At 39.7% G+C, this 17,716-nt stretch overlaps 1 protein-coding gene across 10 annotated transcripts in view; it reads right to left on the bottom strand.

The window, feature by feature from the left end:
• Window positions 1–17,716, bottom strand: part of Anks1b (ankyrin repeat and sterile alpha motif domain containing 1B) — a 1,025,752-nt gene that overhangs the window by 821,999 nt on the left and 186,037 nt on the right. For all 10 annotated transcript variants that reach the window (XM_076554619.1, XM_076554611.1, XM_076554613.1 and 7 more), the window contains exons 5-8: window positions 10,185–10,260; window positions 8,634–8,735; window positions 5,779–5,892; window positions 3,452–3,618 (exon numbers count right to left, since the gene is read on the bottom strand). In XM_076554619.1, coding sequence (XP_076410734.1) covers window positions 3,452–3,618; window positions 5,779–5,892; window positions 8,634–8,735; window positions 10,185–10,260 — 459 coding nt within the window. The remainder of the gene's footprint in view (window positions 1–3,451; window positions 3,619–5,778; window positions 5,893–8,633; window positions 8,736–10,184; window positions 10,261–17,716) is intronic.

The following is a 17,716-nucleotide window of genomic DNA, read 5'->3' as shown; positions in this document are numbered from 1 at the left end:
TTTCACTAGATCAACTATATGCCTGTTAAGATAATGTAGGAGGCTTCTTAGAAAGAACTGCTCAGAGCAACTAAGATTTTTTTCTTTCTCACATGCTCTTACTATGTAGCCAGCTGACCTCAGAGTGCTAAAGACCCCTGCGTGGCTTGAACTTGTGATCCCCCTGCTCCAGCATCCTCAATGCTGCCATTAACAGATATGCACAATCATATCTAGACCCCTCAATGTTTTGACTTAGGGGCTATGAAATATCATACTTATTTTTTCAAAACCTTTCCTCGTTACCCTAAGGCAAAGCCAATAATGAAAATCATAGTCTATGCCCAGAATACCCAACAAGCTGTCACCTTTGACCTTCTAAAATATGACCTTCGAGGGCACTCCCCTAGAGTTTATTCTCCTGATCTACCTTTGTTCTCTGATAATACAGGGAGTTATGTACAATATGACTCCGACTTCGGAGCCAGGATCTGAGCCTGGATATTCTGGCCATGTGAACCTGGGGGAAAAAGTCATCAAAGGTCTCCCAAGCCTAAGCCTTCACCCCTCATCTCTAAAATGGGAGAAATAATAATATCTACTAGCTTTTATAATTATTCGTCTATCTTGTCTATCCATCATGGTAAACCATCCTTTCCAAGCTACACATGGATTCTGACCTCTGCTTCTGCACACAGCATCTCTTCAGGCTGTGTACCTCCCTGGTGCATTCATTTCAAGACAAGTGCAAGGCAGTTCCATCTCCCCTTTCTCCAGGAGCCATTTTAGTCTTAACCTACATCTAGGAAGGCTTCGGTGAACACCTGTACATCCCTGATCTCTCGCTTTTTAAAGTTTCTTTGGCCACAGAGTAACCTATGATAAGAAATACAGCTGAGAATTTAAAATGCAGTTCTTTGTTGAAATCCTCAGTATGGCACAGGCCCACTGAGTCATTTCCTAAATTTATAATTCCATGGTTAGGACTGTTTAGTCATGGTTTTAATCACATAAAACATTAGAATAAGAAATAGCAGTCACCTACCAAGTATCAATTCATAATATACATATTTGTTTTATGTGTTAGTCTTGTCTACAAACAGTGATTGAAGGCTCCTTGGGATGGGAGTTTTGAACTCTATAAAGCCAGCTACAGTCCTGCATATGGAATCTATATGCCTATAATTTTAAACATGGCAATGGCTGCCTATCTTAGGCAACCTGAAAGCACTTTATTAAGCTGTTTGTATAATGAGGGGACAATTCATAGTAACACTGGAGGAAAAACATGTCAACCAATGGAAACAAGTATCAGACAGAATGGGATTAATACAAATAAAATGTGGGCCACAGAGCAAGTCAATGTCAATGAATTACTTTTTAAACAGTCAGTGATGATTCTATCAGATTTATCTGCTGAAAGGCCAGTTCCAGCGAAGTCTTTTATCTGCCCAAAATCCTATATATTTTTCTCATTTCCTAAAGAATAAATACCAAAATTCTTAGCCTGATATTCAAACCACCCACCACCGAACTTCATTCATCCTTTTAATCCTATTTCTCATCTTTCCCCTACAAAGAAATGGAATAACTTGCTCCTACATATACATGTTCTGATATTCTACCCCATTTAGCCTTTGGAATTTTTATATCACTGTAGTTCCAAGGAATACTACTATATTATCTGTCACTAGAACTAAGAGTGTGGGAACATCTGGGCTAAACTTTGAAGAACTTAGGTTCAACTTCCAAGCCTTATTTCCTCCTTCCTTGCCGCTCCCACAACACAGTCTTCAGTTCATGAAGCAAAGCAGGCACCCTTTCCAAAAGGTGTGTGTGCCGAGGGCCCTGTCATCGCTCCCTGAGACATGCAAGCTGCTACCACACCCCCCAAGCAGAATACAGAGCCCAGCACACACAGACACAGAGTAACAGAAAAACAATTAGGGCTTCTGCTTTACTTTGTCTCTATTCTCCTAACTCTGAATTTCTTGATTTCTTGTGAAGTAAATCTTTCTTGGTTTACACATGTGGCCCTAGGAGAGTGTATGTTTATGTATGTGTAGGTAGACAGAGAGTGATTGGTGTGAGTATCTATAGACCAACACACTATGGATGTTTAAGTTTGTTTACAAACATATTTAATAAAAAGTCTTTAGAAATCATTGACTTTGGGGAATGGGCTTTGCGGGGACCTGTGGGTTTAGAAGGAGGGAGCTACAATGTGACAAGTAATAGAAAGCTTTAGGGATGGATATAAAAATGCAGGCACCATCTATTAGTTATGCGGTGCAACTATGTTTAAAGTTCTAAGTGGCTTTCCAGAAGATGCTAAGCTCCAATAACCTGTACTTTGCAGTTAGTTTTAGGGAATTTTGTGCTGACTAATGTAAGTATCTCATTAACAGAAGATTTTCATTTTGTAAAACCTATAAGCCTTTGGTATAGTGCAGACAGAATTATTCAAGTTATTCATAATGGACTGGAGGAAGGGCAATAATGTGACAGCAGCCCAGAAAAAAAATATGGAGCAACAACCAAAAAAAGTAGGGCTGGGAGGTAAGTTTAGCCATTGAACTAGATCAGCAGGTGCTCTGCAGAGGAACAGTGTCACGCCTCACTTGGAGGGACTAAATGAAGTGCGTGTTCCCAAAACAGACAGGTACCAAACTTAGAAGTTGTTTGAATATTTAAAATAATATGACATACTTATCACAGTGTACTGTGTTGTACACTCTCGAGGAAAGTGCAACACCTTTCCAACAAATCAACTCCTGAAAGTGAATAGTTTATATCAAAGCAGTCTGCTTCCTTAAATCCTCTACTACTATGAATCATTCCTTCCTGGGTCAAAAGTAGGCTTACAACTCATTTAAAGCTGATTAATTACAATTTTTCTTGCTATTGTTGATCTGAAAATCCACAATGAAGAAGAATATCGAACTCACACTTTAGATTCTGAGGTCCCAAGGGAGACTCCCTTTACAGCTAATATTTTGGAAACATGGAAGCTGAGCTGTCTCACCGTGATTGTTGGAGTAACTGAAGAATTATACATGTGCTTTGGCCCTGTCTTTGTCCTTAAGGAGGAGTTATAGAGAATGCGGGGAGGGGGGGGGGACTGGCAAAAGAAACGTTTTCTTCTTCAGGAGTTGAGATAATCACGCTCAGTTAAATAGCCATGTTCAGAGAAACTGCAGCTTCCACGTCACAACAGGAAGTCTGACAGCAGTGACATCATCACAAGCCGTTCACACTGGGCTACCCGCTCCATCCTTCCCCAGCATCTCTGCCCCATCACATGCTGCCGAGTGGCGACCCACTGAACAGCAGAGCAAGGATAACAGGGAGATGGACACTTGCTCGGCGCTGAATCTGATACCCTGGTCAGTCAGCGAATCCCATGCCACTGTGGCGTGCACTGGACTGACAGACAGACATGTTGGTCTTCATCCCCCCCCCCTTTACTTACTACACTCTGGCTTCCATTTTTCCCAAGTTCTTCCTCTGAAATCTTGCTCAAGTTATCTAAGTAGTGGTCTGAAATCGTATGGCACAGATCTTCAAAGGAGTAATCCTTTTCTTGGCAGAGTTTTATTTCATCCAGGAGTTTTGATAATTCCCCAGTGACCGTTTCACCTACAAGAAAACAATTTTTTTTCAGATGTTGCAAGAGATATGATCACTAAAGTGTAATGTTAAATAATATAAACGGGACTACTGCGTTGACAGAAGACAAAACACAGCAAGCAAGGGGTTAGAAACATCTGGCCAAAGCAAGGTACTATGCATAATTAACATATTTGCATGTTCACAATGCATAACACATATTTGCCTAATATATAACATAGGAGCATAAAATATAATTAACACGAATATGCTCACAGATGAAAGAGGTTCCAACTTTGACCGTAGCTATTCTTTATCAAAACGGAAATCAGTATTGAAAGTTTACCTACAAAGCTTAACTAGTTTCTACAGCTTTAGTTATTATAGGAATTGACTTTTTTTCTTTTGAGGCAGAATGGGGACTGAACTCAAGGCCTCGCACATGCTAGGCCAGAGCTGGACCACTGACGGTCATCTGGATTCATTTCTCCATTTTTTTATTGGCATTTTACTTCACTGACAGAATCCAGTGATTCATCAACAACCTTAAAATAATGGTGAAAACATTTCCTATTTTCAATGAACATAAATAGTATTCACTCCTTTAAACAAATAATTAAACATGTAGGTAATGAGAATTGTGATGTGTGAGAAAAGGGAGAATCAGAAGGAAGAGACAATTGTATCACCTGTCACATAACAATTGTCAAATGGGCTAAACAGCTAAACTTTGATTTCTCAGAAAAAGAAATACAGTTGGCCAACAGATACATAGAAAAGATGTTACATCACTGGCAATCAGGGAACTGGGATTAAAACCACAAAGATCTCGTGTATCCTGGCTGTTATCATAAGGACGAGAGGAAGCAGTGAGGCTGTGGGAAAGATCACCCTGCACACTGGGGTGGGGATGTACGACCCACAGTAGAAAACACGAGCTGTTCCTCGGTCCCAGCAATCCTACATCTGATGTTTACCTCAAGTAAACGAAGCCAACTTCTTTAAGAGAAATACACGGACCCCTTTTTTAACTGAAACCCTATTCAGGATGGCTAAAATCTGAGGGAAAAACTAAGTGTCCATTGTTGGAGAGATGGATAGGGGAAAATAGAAACAGATAACAGATCATGATAAATGCCTAAGAGAAGGGCACCTTTGAGAAACAGTAATGGAACTGGAGGTCATTTTGCCGAGCACCGTGAGGCTGAAATAAAGAGACACTGCCTCATCTCACATCTGTGTGCAGTGTACGAAGTGCATCATCTCACATCTGTGTGCAGTGTACGAAGTGCATCATCTCACATCTGTGTGCAGTGTACGAAGTGCATCCTCTCACATCTGTGTGCAATGTACGAAGTGCATCCTCTCACATCTGTGTGCAGTGTAAGAAGGCCACACACAAAGGCAGAAGATCATTACCAGGGGTGGCAGTGGAAAGGAAACAGTAGACATGGTGTTTAAAGTGTTCACAATCTCAGTTAGGTGCGGATGAATAAACTCGGGCAATCACTGTACAGTGCACATTTGAATATGGTTAGGAACACTGCGTTGTGTCCTCGAATCCCCAAGATATCTGAAACTGTTTTCACCACCAAAAATTTGTAATTATGCAAAGTGATACCTTCGTTAATTAGTTTGAATGTGACAATAAATTCACAGTGTGTGTGTGTGTGTCAAAATTTCATATTATCTGCTACAAACACGAGACTACTATTTGTCAAATATGCCTCAGTAAAGCTAGAGAAGGTACATTTATGAAAATAATTGTTTCTACTCCATATAAACTTTATTACAGAAGGGATTGCTAACTACATTGCTCTCTGTGCTATGTCAAATGTAATCCCTATGTCATGTAATCCCTATGTCATGTAATTCCTATGCCATGTGTAATCCCTATGTCATGTGTAATCCCTGTGTCATGTAATTCCTATGTCATGTGTAATCCCTATGTCATGTGTAATTCCTATGTCATGTGTAATCCCTATGTCATGTGTAATCCCAGTGTCATGTGCAATCCCACACAAGCAGCAGAAACTATAAATGCTGACTAAATAAACATACAAAACACAAAGCAGAAGCCACGCATGACAGATCTGACATTCCCCCCGGTGTTCACCCGTCTCGTGCACCGTGACAGACTTGACCAGAGAAGTCTGGCCTTGCTGCCGCTAGCGTCAGTCAGATACGCACTTTTAGGCTTTTGGGAAGGAGACTCCGCAGGGGACGGGAGGTGTGTCTCTTGTGTCGTGTCTTCCTGAGCATGCTCCTCCAGGACTGCCGGCCTTCCCACACCTTCTAGATATTCTGTGGACACAGAGTTCCGAGGTCATGCATTTGGAGTCATGTGGGTTAAAGATCAACAGCCACCACAAGTTTTTAAAAAGAAAAAAATGGAAACAAACCCAAAGAAATTTAAGAGAAGCTGTTCGCTCAGTAAAACATTTAAGTAAAAACATTGTGTGTCCTTAAAGATAAACATGTCTGTTGGAGACATAAGCGCCTCCTAACCCTGTTAAATATTTTCTGTCTGACAATTTAAAGTTCCCAAAAGATGCTTCAACAGACGTTGTCACTAAAACAAAGACGTTCAATTCAGACGAAGGCCACCAACCACTTGGGTATCAGAAGTGAATAAAACAGTGGTGTTGTGGGCTTGAAAGAGAGTCATAATATTCATGGTAAATTTTATTTATATACAGAAAAAATGTTCATTCCTGCCACTCATGAAATAATGTCCTGCATGACAACTTATCTTTTGCTTTTCCTTTAAATAAAGATATAATAATAGCAGCCTAGTTCTAAATACTTGATATGTTAACCTGTTTAAGCCTTACACTATTGTTTGCTCAGTTTGTATGGTCTGGAGGGGGGTGGCTGTTGTATTTGAAATTTAAGACAGGGACTTAATATGCAGCCCAGGCTAACCTCGAACGTGTGAACGTTCTGGCTTAGCGTCATGAGTTCTGAGATTATAGGCATGCACCACCACACCCGGCTCTACCTCAATTTTAAAGATGACAACTTAAAAGAGGAATATTATTAATTTGTTCCACTAATATGTGGTAGAGCCAGATAGACAAGGGACGTGAAAACATGTCACTTTTGTCTCAATCATAAGGGAAACTTCACTAAATACAGGGATAAATGTCAAAGGATACTCAGCCTGAATGTCACAGAAGTGCAGGGCATGCACAGGACATGTGTAATTCAGAGCAGCAGGTGCTCCATCTAAAAGTTCGGCACTTACAAAAGATGGAAGAATGCATTTTCATGGATGCCAAAATTCTGAAGATTCAGCTGCAATTCTGGAATTTTTTTTAAATGCTGACAGCTAAATTTGTTTTTATGAAAACAATACTCATAAAATATGTGTGACCTAAAGAAAACATGTCTGCTATACACCAAAAGTATTCAGCCTATATAGGGCTGGCTTATAGCCTTCTTCTAACAGCTGAAATCAGATCTCCCACTGGGATCCTTTGCTTGTATTCCATATGCAGAAAGAATCTGCTACGTAAGAATCTATTTGTGAAAATTTGTGTTTTATGCCAGCCAATTGTGTCCCTACACCATTACAATACTTTAGATCAAAGGACAATTCTACGAGGCAAATTCTACTAGGGAAAAAAAGCAACCTGAAGAATCGTATGCTGAAAATTTCTGGACCATGAAGTACTAACTGTAAATTTAATAGTGATTTTTATATAAACTTGTAATTTGTAATTAAAAATGGTAATTTATGATTGGTAAAGCCAGTAATAAATTGGCTTTATTTCAATACCAACGAATCCAAGAAAGGAAAGACTAGAAGGTATTTTCCAGTGATAGGAAATATTCAAAGATGTCCTAATATGCCCCAATGCAAACTGACACACTTAATCAACCTTGGCCTTTAGGAAGCAGGCAATTTGCTCCTACAGAATATTTTTATCACACTGAACCAGTGTAATACATTTGAAAATTCTAAAATTATATCTTGCCCCCTTTTAGTAGGAAAATTTTATTTTACTTTCTCCAAAAGATATAATATACGCAAACGTCAAGGTTTTTCAAAGTTCAGTTGAAGGCAAAAGTGTAACCTGACATACAAGTGTCTTGAGGGTGGAGGACAGATAAAAACAAAGGATGCCATTTTTCTCTTTAGCTTTCATTCAACTTGGTTTAATTAGAATCAATATAAAAAGTCATACTTGGATTCTCTGATTTATCTGTAGGTGTTCTGACTTGCAATTAACTTCTTTATTGACAACAAAATTATAGGGGCCAAAACTTCCTAGGAAGGTTTGAGAAATCAGTTGAGAAAAGAACATAATGGCCATTTACTCTATATATCCATTTTGGCTTTCATTAACTGCTGTATCTCCATTCCCATAGCCCCATCTGGTTTTTATTCATGTATTTTCTTACAAAGCAATGCTGTTCTTCAGTTTCCCGACTGGTAATCAAGGAAACTGTCTTGCCTCTCTCCACTCTTGTACTTGTGACCCATCTACATGCACAAGAAACAACTGACATTCTTTCAGCCAACTTCACATTGTTCAGCATCCATGTACTCTCTCTGCTACATAGCACAGGGTAGAATTCTGAGCATGAGCAAAGAAGTCTATCAGAGCTCCAGGGTCCCTCATGTGCAAGGTGAATGATACTTGGCTACTTCATAGTCACAGATATCAGACAATATTATAGAAAATCTCTGAAAAAATCTTAAGGCAGTATTCTAAGTAAAGATAATATTTGGTCATTACCAATTCATATAGCCTAATCACTTCAAGCTATCACTATCCACATTTACTGCATAACTTTTTTAAAACATTTTTATATCAAGTAGTAAATACATAACTTTTTAGTCCCGAGTAAAGACAGAATTAAAACATTTAAATGAATTATTATTTAGCTTAAAATATGCTAGCAAAAATAAGCAAGTAATGAGCTAATTCCAAATTAAACACTAACTGGAATAAAAATAAAATTAAAATAACAATGGAGACAGCTTCAGTTTATTCTTGGCTATAAGGCCAAGTCATCCACCGCTCAGCCTTGTTTACCTTGCAAGAGCGTTGCGATCTGGAGAGACTTCTGAGACGGATGCTCTTTCAGAATGTCTAAGACAGTTCTACCTAAACTGTCCTTTATGTTGGCATCAATTCCTGAAGGAAAAAGAAGAACTAGATGTACCACTCGAGTGGCCTCAGATGACACTGCCAATACGTAACTGTTCTAATTTCATACGCATATAGGCCAAGCATTGAACGTGGCTTAGAAACTAAGTTACACACGTAAGATTTTAACAAGAGAGAAGACAGGGGCCTAACGTTGCTAAAAACATGGAACATTCTTGATAATGAATCAACTCCTAGAGTTCTCTGACACAGTTATAAAGACTGCTTTTCAGGACCCCGGAGTCCCTTTTGGGTAATAGCTAGTAAACTCTACAAATAGTACACTATCAAAGTGAAAAATATCTCTTACTTATAATCTGAAGTCCTAAAGTGTAATGGCAAGGTGATTTGTATATTCTGTATAATTCAATTTTAAAATTTAATAAGTGATAATAATGCACAATGTAATGTAAGAACACTCTTAGAATATTCAATGTTAACAAATTTGAAAAAGTATAATTATTCCAAGCGTCTAAATACTGCGCCTCCAGATACTCCGGACACTTGTTTCTTTCAGATTGCCCTCAATGCTGGCCACACTCCTAAGCTATTTAAGCAAACCTACTGAACCGTGTGGCTGAAACAGCTCTGTTATTATTTTAGTTCCAAAATTATGTGTCACACTAAAGAATTTATTTTAATACAGCAATTAGTTTCTGCCACTCCAATACAGTTTATGAACTTTCCAAATACCTGATTGCAGATAAAGCCAGGGTATGGGGTTGTCTCCGGTCATTTATTCTATCACTACATTGCATGCCAAAATTAAATAACATGAAAACTTAACATAGTGAAAACGGGGTAACAGCATGATCACCTGCCCATGTTAATTTTTTTTTCTGGAGCAAATTAAAGACACTGTCCTATAGAACATAATTTATATCAGCTGTGTAGAGTAATTATTTGTACTCATATCTTCCAATTCTCAAAAATCTGACCTCAATTTCAACTTGTCTCACTTCAGTCAGAATATACATAGAAGATAAGTAAGCCTACCTTTGCTTTTCTTTCAAAATATTCCCTCTAAGATGCTCCTTTAAAAATAAGCCTCTGTAGCCAATGAACAACAGCTACTCAGACAAGGAGCAGCCAGGAGGAGAATTTGCTCTAAGAAGGGATGCAAATCTGCCTGGCTGTGGGTCACAATGTAAAGGAGCAAGAGACCACACAGTTGCCATAACTCCCCAGGGGCCGGTCTCTCCATCTTGCCCAAAGCAGAGATTTTCCTTTTCCTCTTGGTAGTTTCTTCAGCTCACCTGAATATTGACATCAATCTTATCTAAACAACAAAGCCCAACTCTACATGGTATGAATACCTCTCTGTAATTTGGAAGAGAGGAGGATCATTTGTGAAGAAAGCCGCCAAGTTCCTCCTCTAACCCTGAAATAACCCCAGTACCTGGCAGGGCAGGCTCCACGAAGAACCCTGATAAGTACCTGTTTCTAACAGAACTCGGACCACATCCACCTTGCCAAACAAAGCCGCTTCATGAAGAGCACTCCCCTTTTCTGTCTGAAAAGAAAAGAAAAAGACAAGACAGAGCTGCATATGGGATTCCCACAGCTGTGCAAGCCGTTAGGCCTTCATACAGATTCTCTGTAGGCTCAGCACTCTGTGTCAGAGAAGCAGGGGGAGAGGGGACTCCAGGAACAATGTCAGAGACCTGTTTTGGAAAGCTCCTCTGCTTCTGCATAGTTATGCCATGTTAAGGAGGTGACTCGCCTTCTCTTTGCATTAGTTGTGCTCAGAGCATCAACTAAGGGTGCTAAATGCCTACAGCATGACACAAGGCTTTGGTGAGTATCCGTGAGTTCGCTCAGCATGCATCTATTAACATGACTACAGGTCAGTAGAGTAAAGGGAGAAATATCTCCTGCACCTTGTATATTCCCACTGCATTCAAGAAGACAAATATGCAAATAAGCACTTAGGATAAATGAAATCTAAACAGTTTAAGGTGGCTCTAAAATCCTGGATGACCTTTATTTTCCTCTGCACACTCTCTCCTGTACCCCTAAACCTCTGGCTAACCCACACTCTGTGGTCCAGGCACACTGACCTTATTCTTTATCAATGCTGTTCTCTGCTTTTCTCTCCAGAGATCTCAGGTCCCTTCCTTTACAGGCAGATCCAACTCCCAGCCCTCTAGATTTGGATAACACTCAACTGCTTGTTTTCAATGGTCAACATGAATCATAAACCCTGGGAGAACTTGTTTGAAAACACAATTCTAGCCATGCATAGTGACACATTCCTGTAATCCCAGCATTTGAGAAACTGAGGGAAAGGATCACCTCAAGTTCAAAGGCTCACATAGTGAGCTCAAGGCCAGTTAGGGACACACAGTATGACCTATGACCTCATCTAAAAACTAAAAAAAGAAAAAAGACGATGGAACTGAAAAGATAATGGCTGAGTGAGCTAAGAACACTGGCTCCTCTTCCCGATGACCCAGGTTCGATTCCCAGTACTCTCATGGCAGCTCTCTGCCCTTGTAACTCTACTTCCAGGGCATCTGACCCCCTCTTCTGTCCTTCTCAGGCACAAGACACAAGACAAACAAAACACCCATACACATAAAATAATAATAATAATAAAGAAGTAAATAAAAGAAAGGCAGGAACAGGGAGGGAGGGAAGATTAAATATAGGAAGGAAAAAAAGAGACAGGAAGGGAAAAAGCAAGTCTTTAGACTTCTGGATCTCATTCCCAGTTTCTATTTCAGTGGCCAGAGATGAGGTCCCAGAATCCCAATTTCTAACAAGTCCACATGATGCCTAGAGTCTAAAAGAGTATTCTTTGAGAACCATCAACTACACACATTCAGAATCTTAGATTAACATAATTTCATTAAGGAAACTGCTCTTTGCCCCCTGAAATCTATGGCTTTCCTGTGTACTTCCTATCCATATGTATTTTCTACCCACGGCATTTATAATAACACATTACAATTTTGCTTCCTGAATCAACCATATGCTCAGTGGAAAGGTAAACATCTCTTTTTCCAATATTATATTCTTCCTTGAAGAAAATCAGGAAATATTTCAAAGAGAAGGAGATTTTTAGGCTATACAAATGTCCTCTGTTTTGATTTTTCTCTCTCTTAAGAATCTGACAAATGCCTAGTAGGTCCTCAGAGTTTGGTGTGAAAAATGTTAATCTGGCAACTTTGTCTTCCTGTATTATAAGGTAACTACAAAGTTGATATTAAAACCTCGATTTGAAACACGTTATCACTATGATAACATAAAATGTAAATGTTTCTTTGATTAATAAATGTGTACTGTGTAGTTAAAACAACCTAAAATAAGCATATTGTGGGAAAGGCTTAGGGACCACTGAATATCAATGAAATCTGTAGGTATCTTCCAGAGAGTATGACTCAAGTTCTCTGAATTATAATGTGACTGCTATTATAGGTGACAATAAAAATGGAAATAAAAAATAGTTCATACATATACAGTTCTGTACTAAAGTAAAAAGAAACCGTAGAAACAATATCAACTCTTTAAACAGTGTTCTTGTGTGGACGGAGACATTTTTCCCATTTCTTGAGAGTCAATAGTAAGTGTCCACATTAATCAGTGTGTTATGGTTTGGGTATCAAATGTTTCTCAAAGGCCATGCGTTGAAGGTTGGGTCACCAGATGGTGACTTGTAAGAAGCGGGGCCTAAGAAGGATGCATTTGAAGGATATCATGGGGTCCTGGCTTCTTTACTTCTTTTTCATTTAAAAAAGAAAAAGTACTGAAAGAAACTCCTTGTGTGGGCGGGGTACCTGTGCACACACTGGATGCAGAGGGTGATGCTGGGACATTTTCCTCAATCACTTTTCCACCTTATTTGTTTGTGATTGGATCTCTCACTGAAACTGGCACTTACTATTTCGGCTCTATTGGCAGGTCAGCAGCCCTAGGATCCACCTGCTCCCAGCTGCCAGCTCTGAGGTTGCAGACATGAACGGCGATGTCTGGTTTTTGAGTAGATGATATGCCTCTAAACTCACAACTCAAGCTTACACAGCAAACACAATTCACTGTGACCCACCATCCCAACCATGTTTCTCACTCTGATGAACTGGTCACCATGAGGTGAGCATGATTTTCCTGTGAGTCTCACTATGGTGCGTGGCCTTACCATAGACCAAAGGCAGTGGGTAAATAGGGAAGAGATCTGTGCAGCCATGAACCAAAATGGATGATTCCCTAGTAAACCAACTGTCTCATATATTTTGTCACAGCAACAAAATACAACATGCTGTAAACCTGGATCAGCTTCTCCAGATCTAAGGTTGACATAATTATCTTCTTTGATAAAAAAAGAATAAGAACTGTTGTTGGGCAGTTGGTGGCACATGCCTTTAATCCCAGCACTCGGGAGGTGAAGGCAGGTGAACTCTGTGAGTTCAAGGTCAATCTGGTCTACAAAGCTAGTTCCAGGACAACCAGGGCTACACATAGAGACCCTGTCTCAAAAACCACCAACAACAACAAAAGAATTGTTGAGATAGAGTTGTCCTAAGTCCAAGGTAATTGATGGGTACAAGGAACTTCACTACAGTGTTATCACAAATCCCAGTTTACAGATGCCAACTTGCCAACTATGGGCTTTTTCTTTTAAAGGTATGATTAATTCCAAAATAATTGTACTATTTCCACCATAAAAGTGTAATACTTAAACATAATAGAATTCTATTCTACTGCAAACAAAAAAAAATGAAACCATGAAATTTTCAGGTAAATGGATGAAACATTATACTGAGTGAGTAATGTTAAGTGGTTTCCGTTTAATTATATTGAAAAGCAAATGTTGCATGTTCTCTCTTATTTGTGGATCCATATCTGACCCTTTAGCTGTGAGTACATAACCTGGAGTACTACAGAAACACAGAAAGTAAAAAGGGGCCATCGGTGGGGGAGAAGGAGCTCAGGAAATGGGGAGAGCAGGACACAAGGGCAGACGGAGAAACAGCACATAGAAAAGGTATGTGCGCATGTCAGAGCTTGGTTACCTGGTCCCCCCTCCGAATTTAACATTTCAATCATAACCTCCTGGGGACTCCAAAGGAAACTAGAAGATCTAGAAGACTAGATATTGATTTTAAGAGAAAACAGAGAACAATGGTGATAAGATAATAGCATAGTGGTGGAAGTGATCAACAGGAAAAAACCTGAACAGGTAAGAAGAATTGTAAGAATTGAGACTCGTGACAGCTGTAAGAACTGATTGCCAATGGGTAAGTAGAGCTTTGGTGGACGGCAAGGAAGGAAACACTACTAGAACAATAGCCATTTAACTCGGGAATAAAAATCCTGGCACCTTGGTTATTACCATGACATGTGATTGTATTATCTCGGGATAAAAGAAGAATTCCAAAGGTAAGAACACCCAAGCCTTTGCAAGCAAATATCACATCTGAGTGAGCTGCAAGGCAGTAGCTTTTTGTGCCCTCCAGATGTGATCAACCTTCTGACATTGCTAAGGGACATTATCACCTACAAATTTCACACTTCAGAGCTTGATGATCAAATTACCAAAATAAAAGTTTATTTAAAAAAAAAAACCAACCTCATAATGTTCTAAGGAAGTTGAGGGTTTTGTGTTGAGCTGCATTCATACCTCTCCTGGCCTGCATGCAGTTTACAGTGCTGGCTGGACATACCTAAAGTATGTTCATCTAAGTGCCACTGAACTTTTCAGGACTACTGCCAGATTAGAATGCGTCTCATCTGATACCAAAGAGGGTATCTAATGATGAAGGACTTAGGAATACATGTGAAAACCAGCTAAAGTTAAAAAGATGGTTTAAGCTGGGCAGGGGATAGCAAAATTGGAATATAGCAAATGTTCAGATGATTCAAAACTAATATTCCCCCCATTCAAAAGGGGGGCGCACACCTCCTCCTGCTTAGAGACTATAGGCTCTGTCTTTCCCTGTCCTCTCTTTCCTCATTCTGTCTCAAATGGAAGGAAGCCTCCTTTCTCTCCATCAGAGCTAACCCTGCATTTGTATTTTTCATTGCTCTGTTTCTTCTTGAGTTTTGCTCATCTGGGATCTTCCCCATTTCCCTTGCATCTTCAACCCCACACTCTTCATCAGATCCTTCCACTCTCCATAAACATGTGTACCTTTCAACGATGATCCAAAAACAAAACAAACAAAACAAACCAGGGAAACTTCCTGTGAACCTGCTGCTACTTCAACCTTCTACTCAAGATCTTACTTCTCTTTACTCCGCTTTATCAAGGGTCCCCTTCCTTCTCATTGAAGTCCCTGTCTAGTTCCCTTATTGCTGTGACCTTGACACATGGCAGGCAATGCCTGGTACTCAGCACACACTCAGTGAAGGCATAGTGAACACAGGATTGTATGACGTCATGCTGCTGGGATTCCTCTTGTAACTACTTCACAGGGAGCTTTTCCATTAAATATTCTTTACTCAGTTTCTTCTCTTCCCTGTACTTTTTCCTTACAGAACCATCTATTCCATGGTTTCAATTTTCTGGAACTATTCCCTTATAGGGTAAGCCTGCATTACGTGATTCAGAGATTTCCCTTGCCCTTCAAACTCCATCACAAACAAATCCACAACCAACCTGTTCCCTTTGTCATACCAAATCGTATGAGACTGTGGCCACCACAGGAAGAACTCTGCCTTTTGCTCTGGGTACGATGGAAAAGCAAGAGAGGTTTAGGAATAGAAAAGTGAAACGACCTGACTTCATAGAATGGGGTCCTTTCTAGCTGCTATGCTGAAAACAGACTAACGAGAATCTGTCATAGACTGAACAGTTATGTCTCCCCCAAATCCAGGTGTAAAAAATTTAATCCACACTGTGGCTTATTTGAACACAAGGCTTTTAAGGAAGTAGTTAAATCTTGAGAGTAGAGTGCTAATCTGATGGTACTGGTGTCCTTATAACATGACGCCACATCAGAGAACTCACTCTCCATTTATATATAGAAGAAATGTCACGTGAAGGAAGAAATTAAGAAGGCAGGAGAAGATTGCTTGCCAAGAACTAGATTAGGATTAGCTGAAATGCTGATCCTAGACCTTGTAACCTGTGTGGGGGGGGGAAATGAATTCCTCTTACATAAGCTACTCAGCCTATGGGATTTTGTCTAAGCAACTTAAACAGTGAAGTGAGGTAAAGGGAACCCAGAGAAACCCAGGAAGCAAGAGATGGTGAGGACGTGGATGAAGGTGATGCTGTGGAAGGTACTGTTAAATAGTGGACAAAGGTGATACTGTGGAAGGTACTGTTCAATAGTGACCTTCTGAACACAACCTCAGAGTCTGCAGATTTGCTCTGCAGAAAGGAAGGCAGAGCATGAAAGAGTCCAAAGTCTGGTGACACTGGAAGAACGTTACTGGCATTTGCTGAAATGGGAAGGAGCTGGTGTTCAGCAGGCTTCGAGAGGAGCAATGGATATAAAGGCTAAAGGTTCAGTTTGGGAAATGGGGAGTCTGGGGTGCTCATTAGCTATCCAATGATATATCCAGACTAATTTAGAGTTCAGAGTAAATTCCAGGGCAAAAAGAAAGAGAGAGGGAGGGAGGGGAGGAAAGAGGGGGAGGGAGGAAAGGAGACAGAGAGAAAGAGAGGGAGAGAGAGAGAAAGAAAGAAGGAAAGAGAGAGGGAGGGAGAGAGGGAAGGAGGGAAGGAAGGAAGGAAGGAAGGAAGGAAGGAAGGAAGGAAGGAAGAGAAAGAGAGAGAAAGAAAGAAAGAAAGAAGGAAGAAAAGAAAGAAAGAAAGAAAGAAAGAAAAGAAAGGAAGGAAGGAAGGAAGGAAGGAAGGAAGGAAGGAAGGAAGGAAGGAAGGAAGGAAGGAAGGAAGGAAGGAGGAAGGAAGGAAGGAAAGAAAGAAAGAAAGAAAGAAAGAAAGAAAGAAAGAAAGAAAGAAAGAAAGAAAGAAAGAAAGAAAGAAAGAGAGAGAGAGAAAGAGAAACTTGGTATTTATCAGATACATATGTCATTGGAGCTAAGAGACTAAATGAGGTCCACACAGAAATCAGGGCAGACAAAAAGGAAGGATGTCTGCGCGCAAGGTCGCGGGACACCGATGGGTGGAGGTCGGGACAGGAGCAGGCAATCATGGGACAAGAAAGTGAGACACTACATTACAGCTCCTCCTCCTCCACGCCTTCTCCAACATGAATTTGCCACTCTTTGCCTGTTTCACACGGAAACCACTACGAAGATGGAGTTTCTGAGAGACGTGTCCTCTGTGCTACTTGACAGGACCCTAAGTTTTAGGTCACCCTGCTTTCTAAGAGTTTTTCTCATCACACAGCCAAGTGAAAACCTACGAATGTCTGTCTTTGCTGCAGGCTCCCACTCAGGTCTTCCAGATCCTAGATCCTCTAAATGGTTAGCTAACAGTTCTCAATCACTTGTGGCCACAGTGGGTTGATTCTGCATTCCTAAATCGAGATACGATCACTTGTGTCCATCACAAACACATAATAGAACCTATGTTTTCCTGTTGAAATGTTACAGGCTATGTAACCTAATAATGCTGAGTTCAGGTTATCTTAAAAAGTACTCACAAAAATAAACAAATAAAAGTCAAATCAGAGAAAAGGGATGACAAAAGGAATTGTGAAATCATGAGTGATATAGATATGATAAGATAAAAGGGTAGATTATTAAATCTACTTTTAAAGAACAGCTTGTTTAAAATGTTTTATATTACTATAGATTTTAGTTTATTGATACAAGTTTAAAGTTAGTTTTGTTATACTGTATATATATTTCTTCTCTTGTTTGAGGTATTATGTTTATGTATCTCATTTAGATTGTAATGGATAATTAAAAAGTACAGATTAACAATTAGTCTTCTATGATAGTCAAACTTACAGTCATGTTAAGTTTTCTAGGTATACTCAGATATAATTCAATTAGGTAGTTAATCTTCAAATACTTCAAAGACCTACAAAATATGGCATTTAAAATATTTTAAA

Source organism: Peromyscus maniculatus, chromosome 18 (assembly GCF_049852395.1).
Source record: "Peromyscus maniculatus bairdii isolate BWxNUB_F1_BW_parent chromosome 18, HU_Pman_BW_mat_3.1, whole genome shotgun sequence".
NCBI classification, from domain to species: domain Eukaryota; kingdom Metazoa; phylum Chordata; class Mammalia; order Rodentia; family Cricetidae; genus Peromyscus; species Peromyscus maniculatus.
This window is presented reverse-complemented; position numbering and strand designations above follow the sequence as displayed.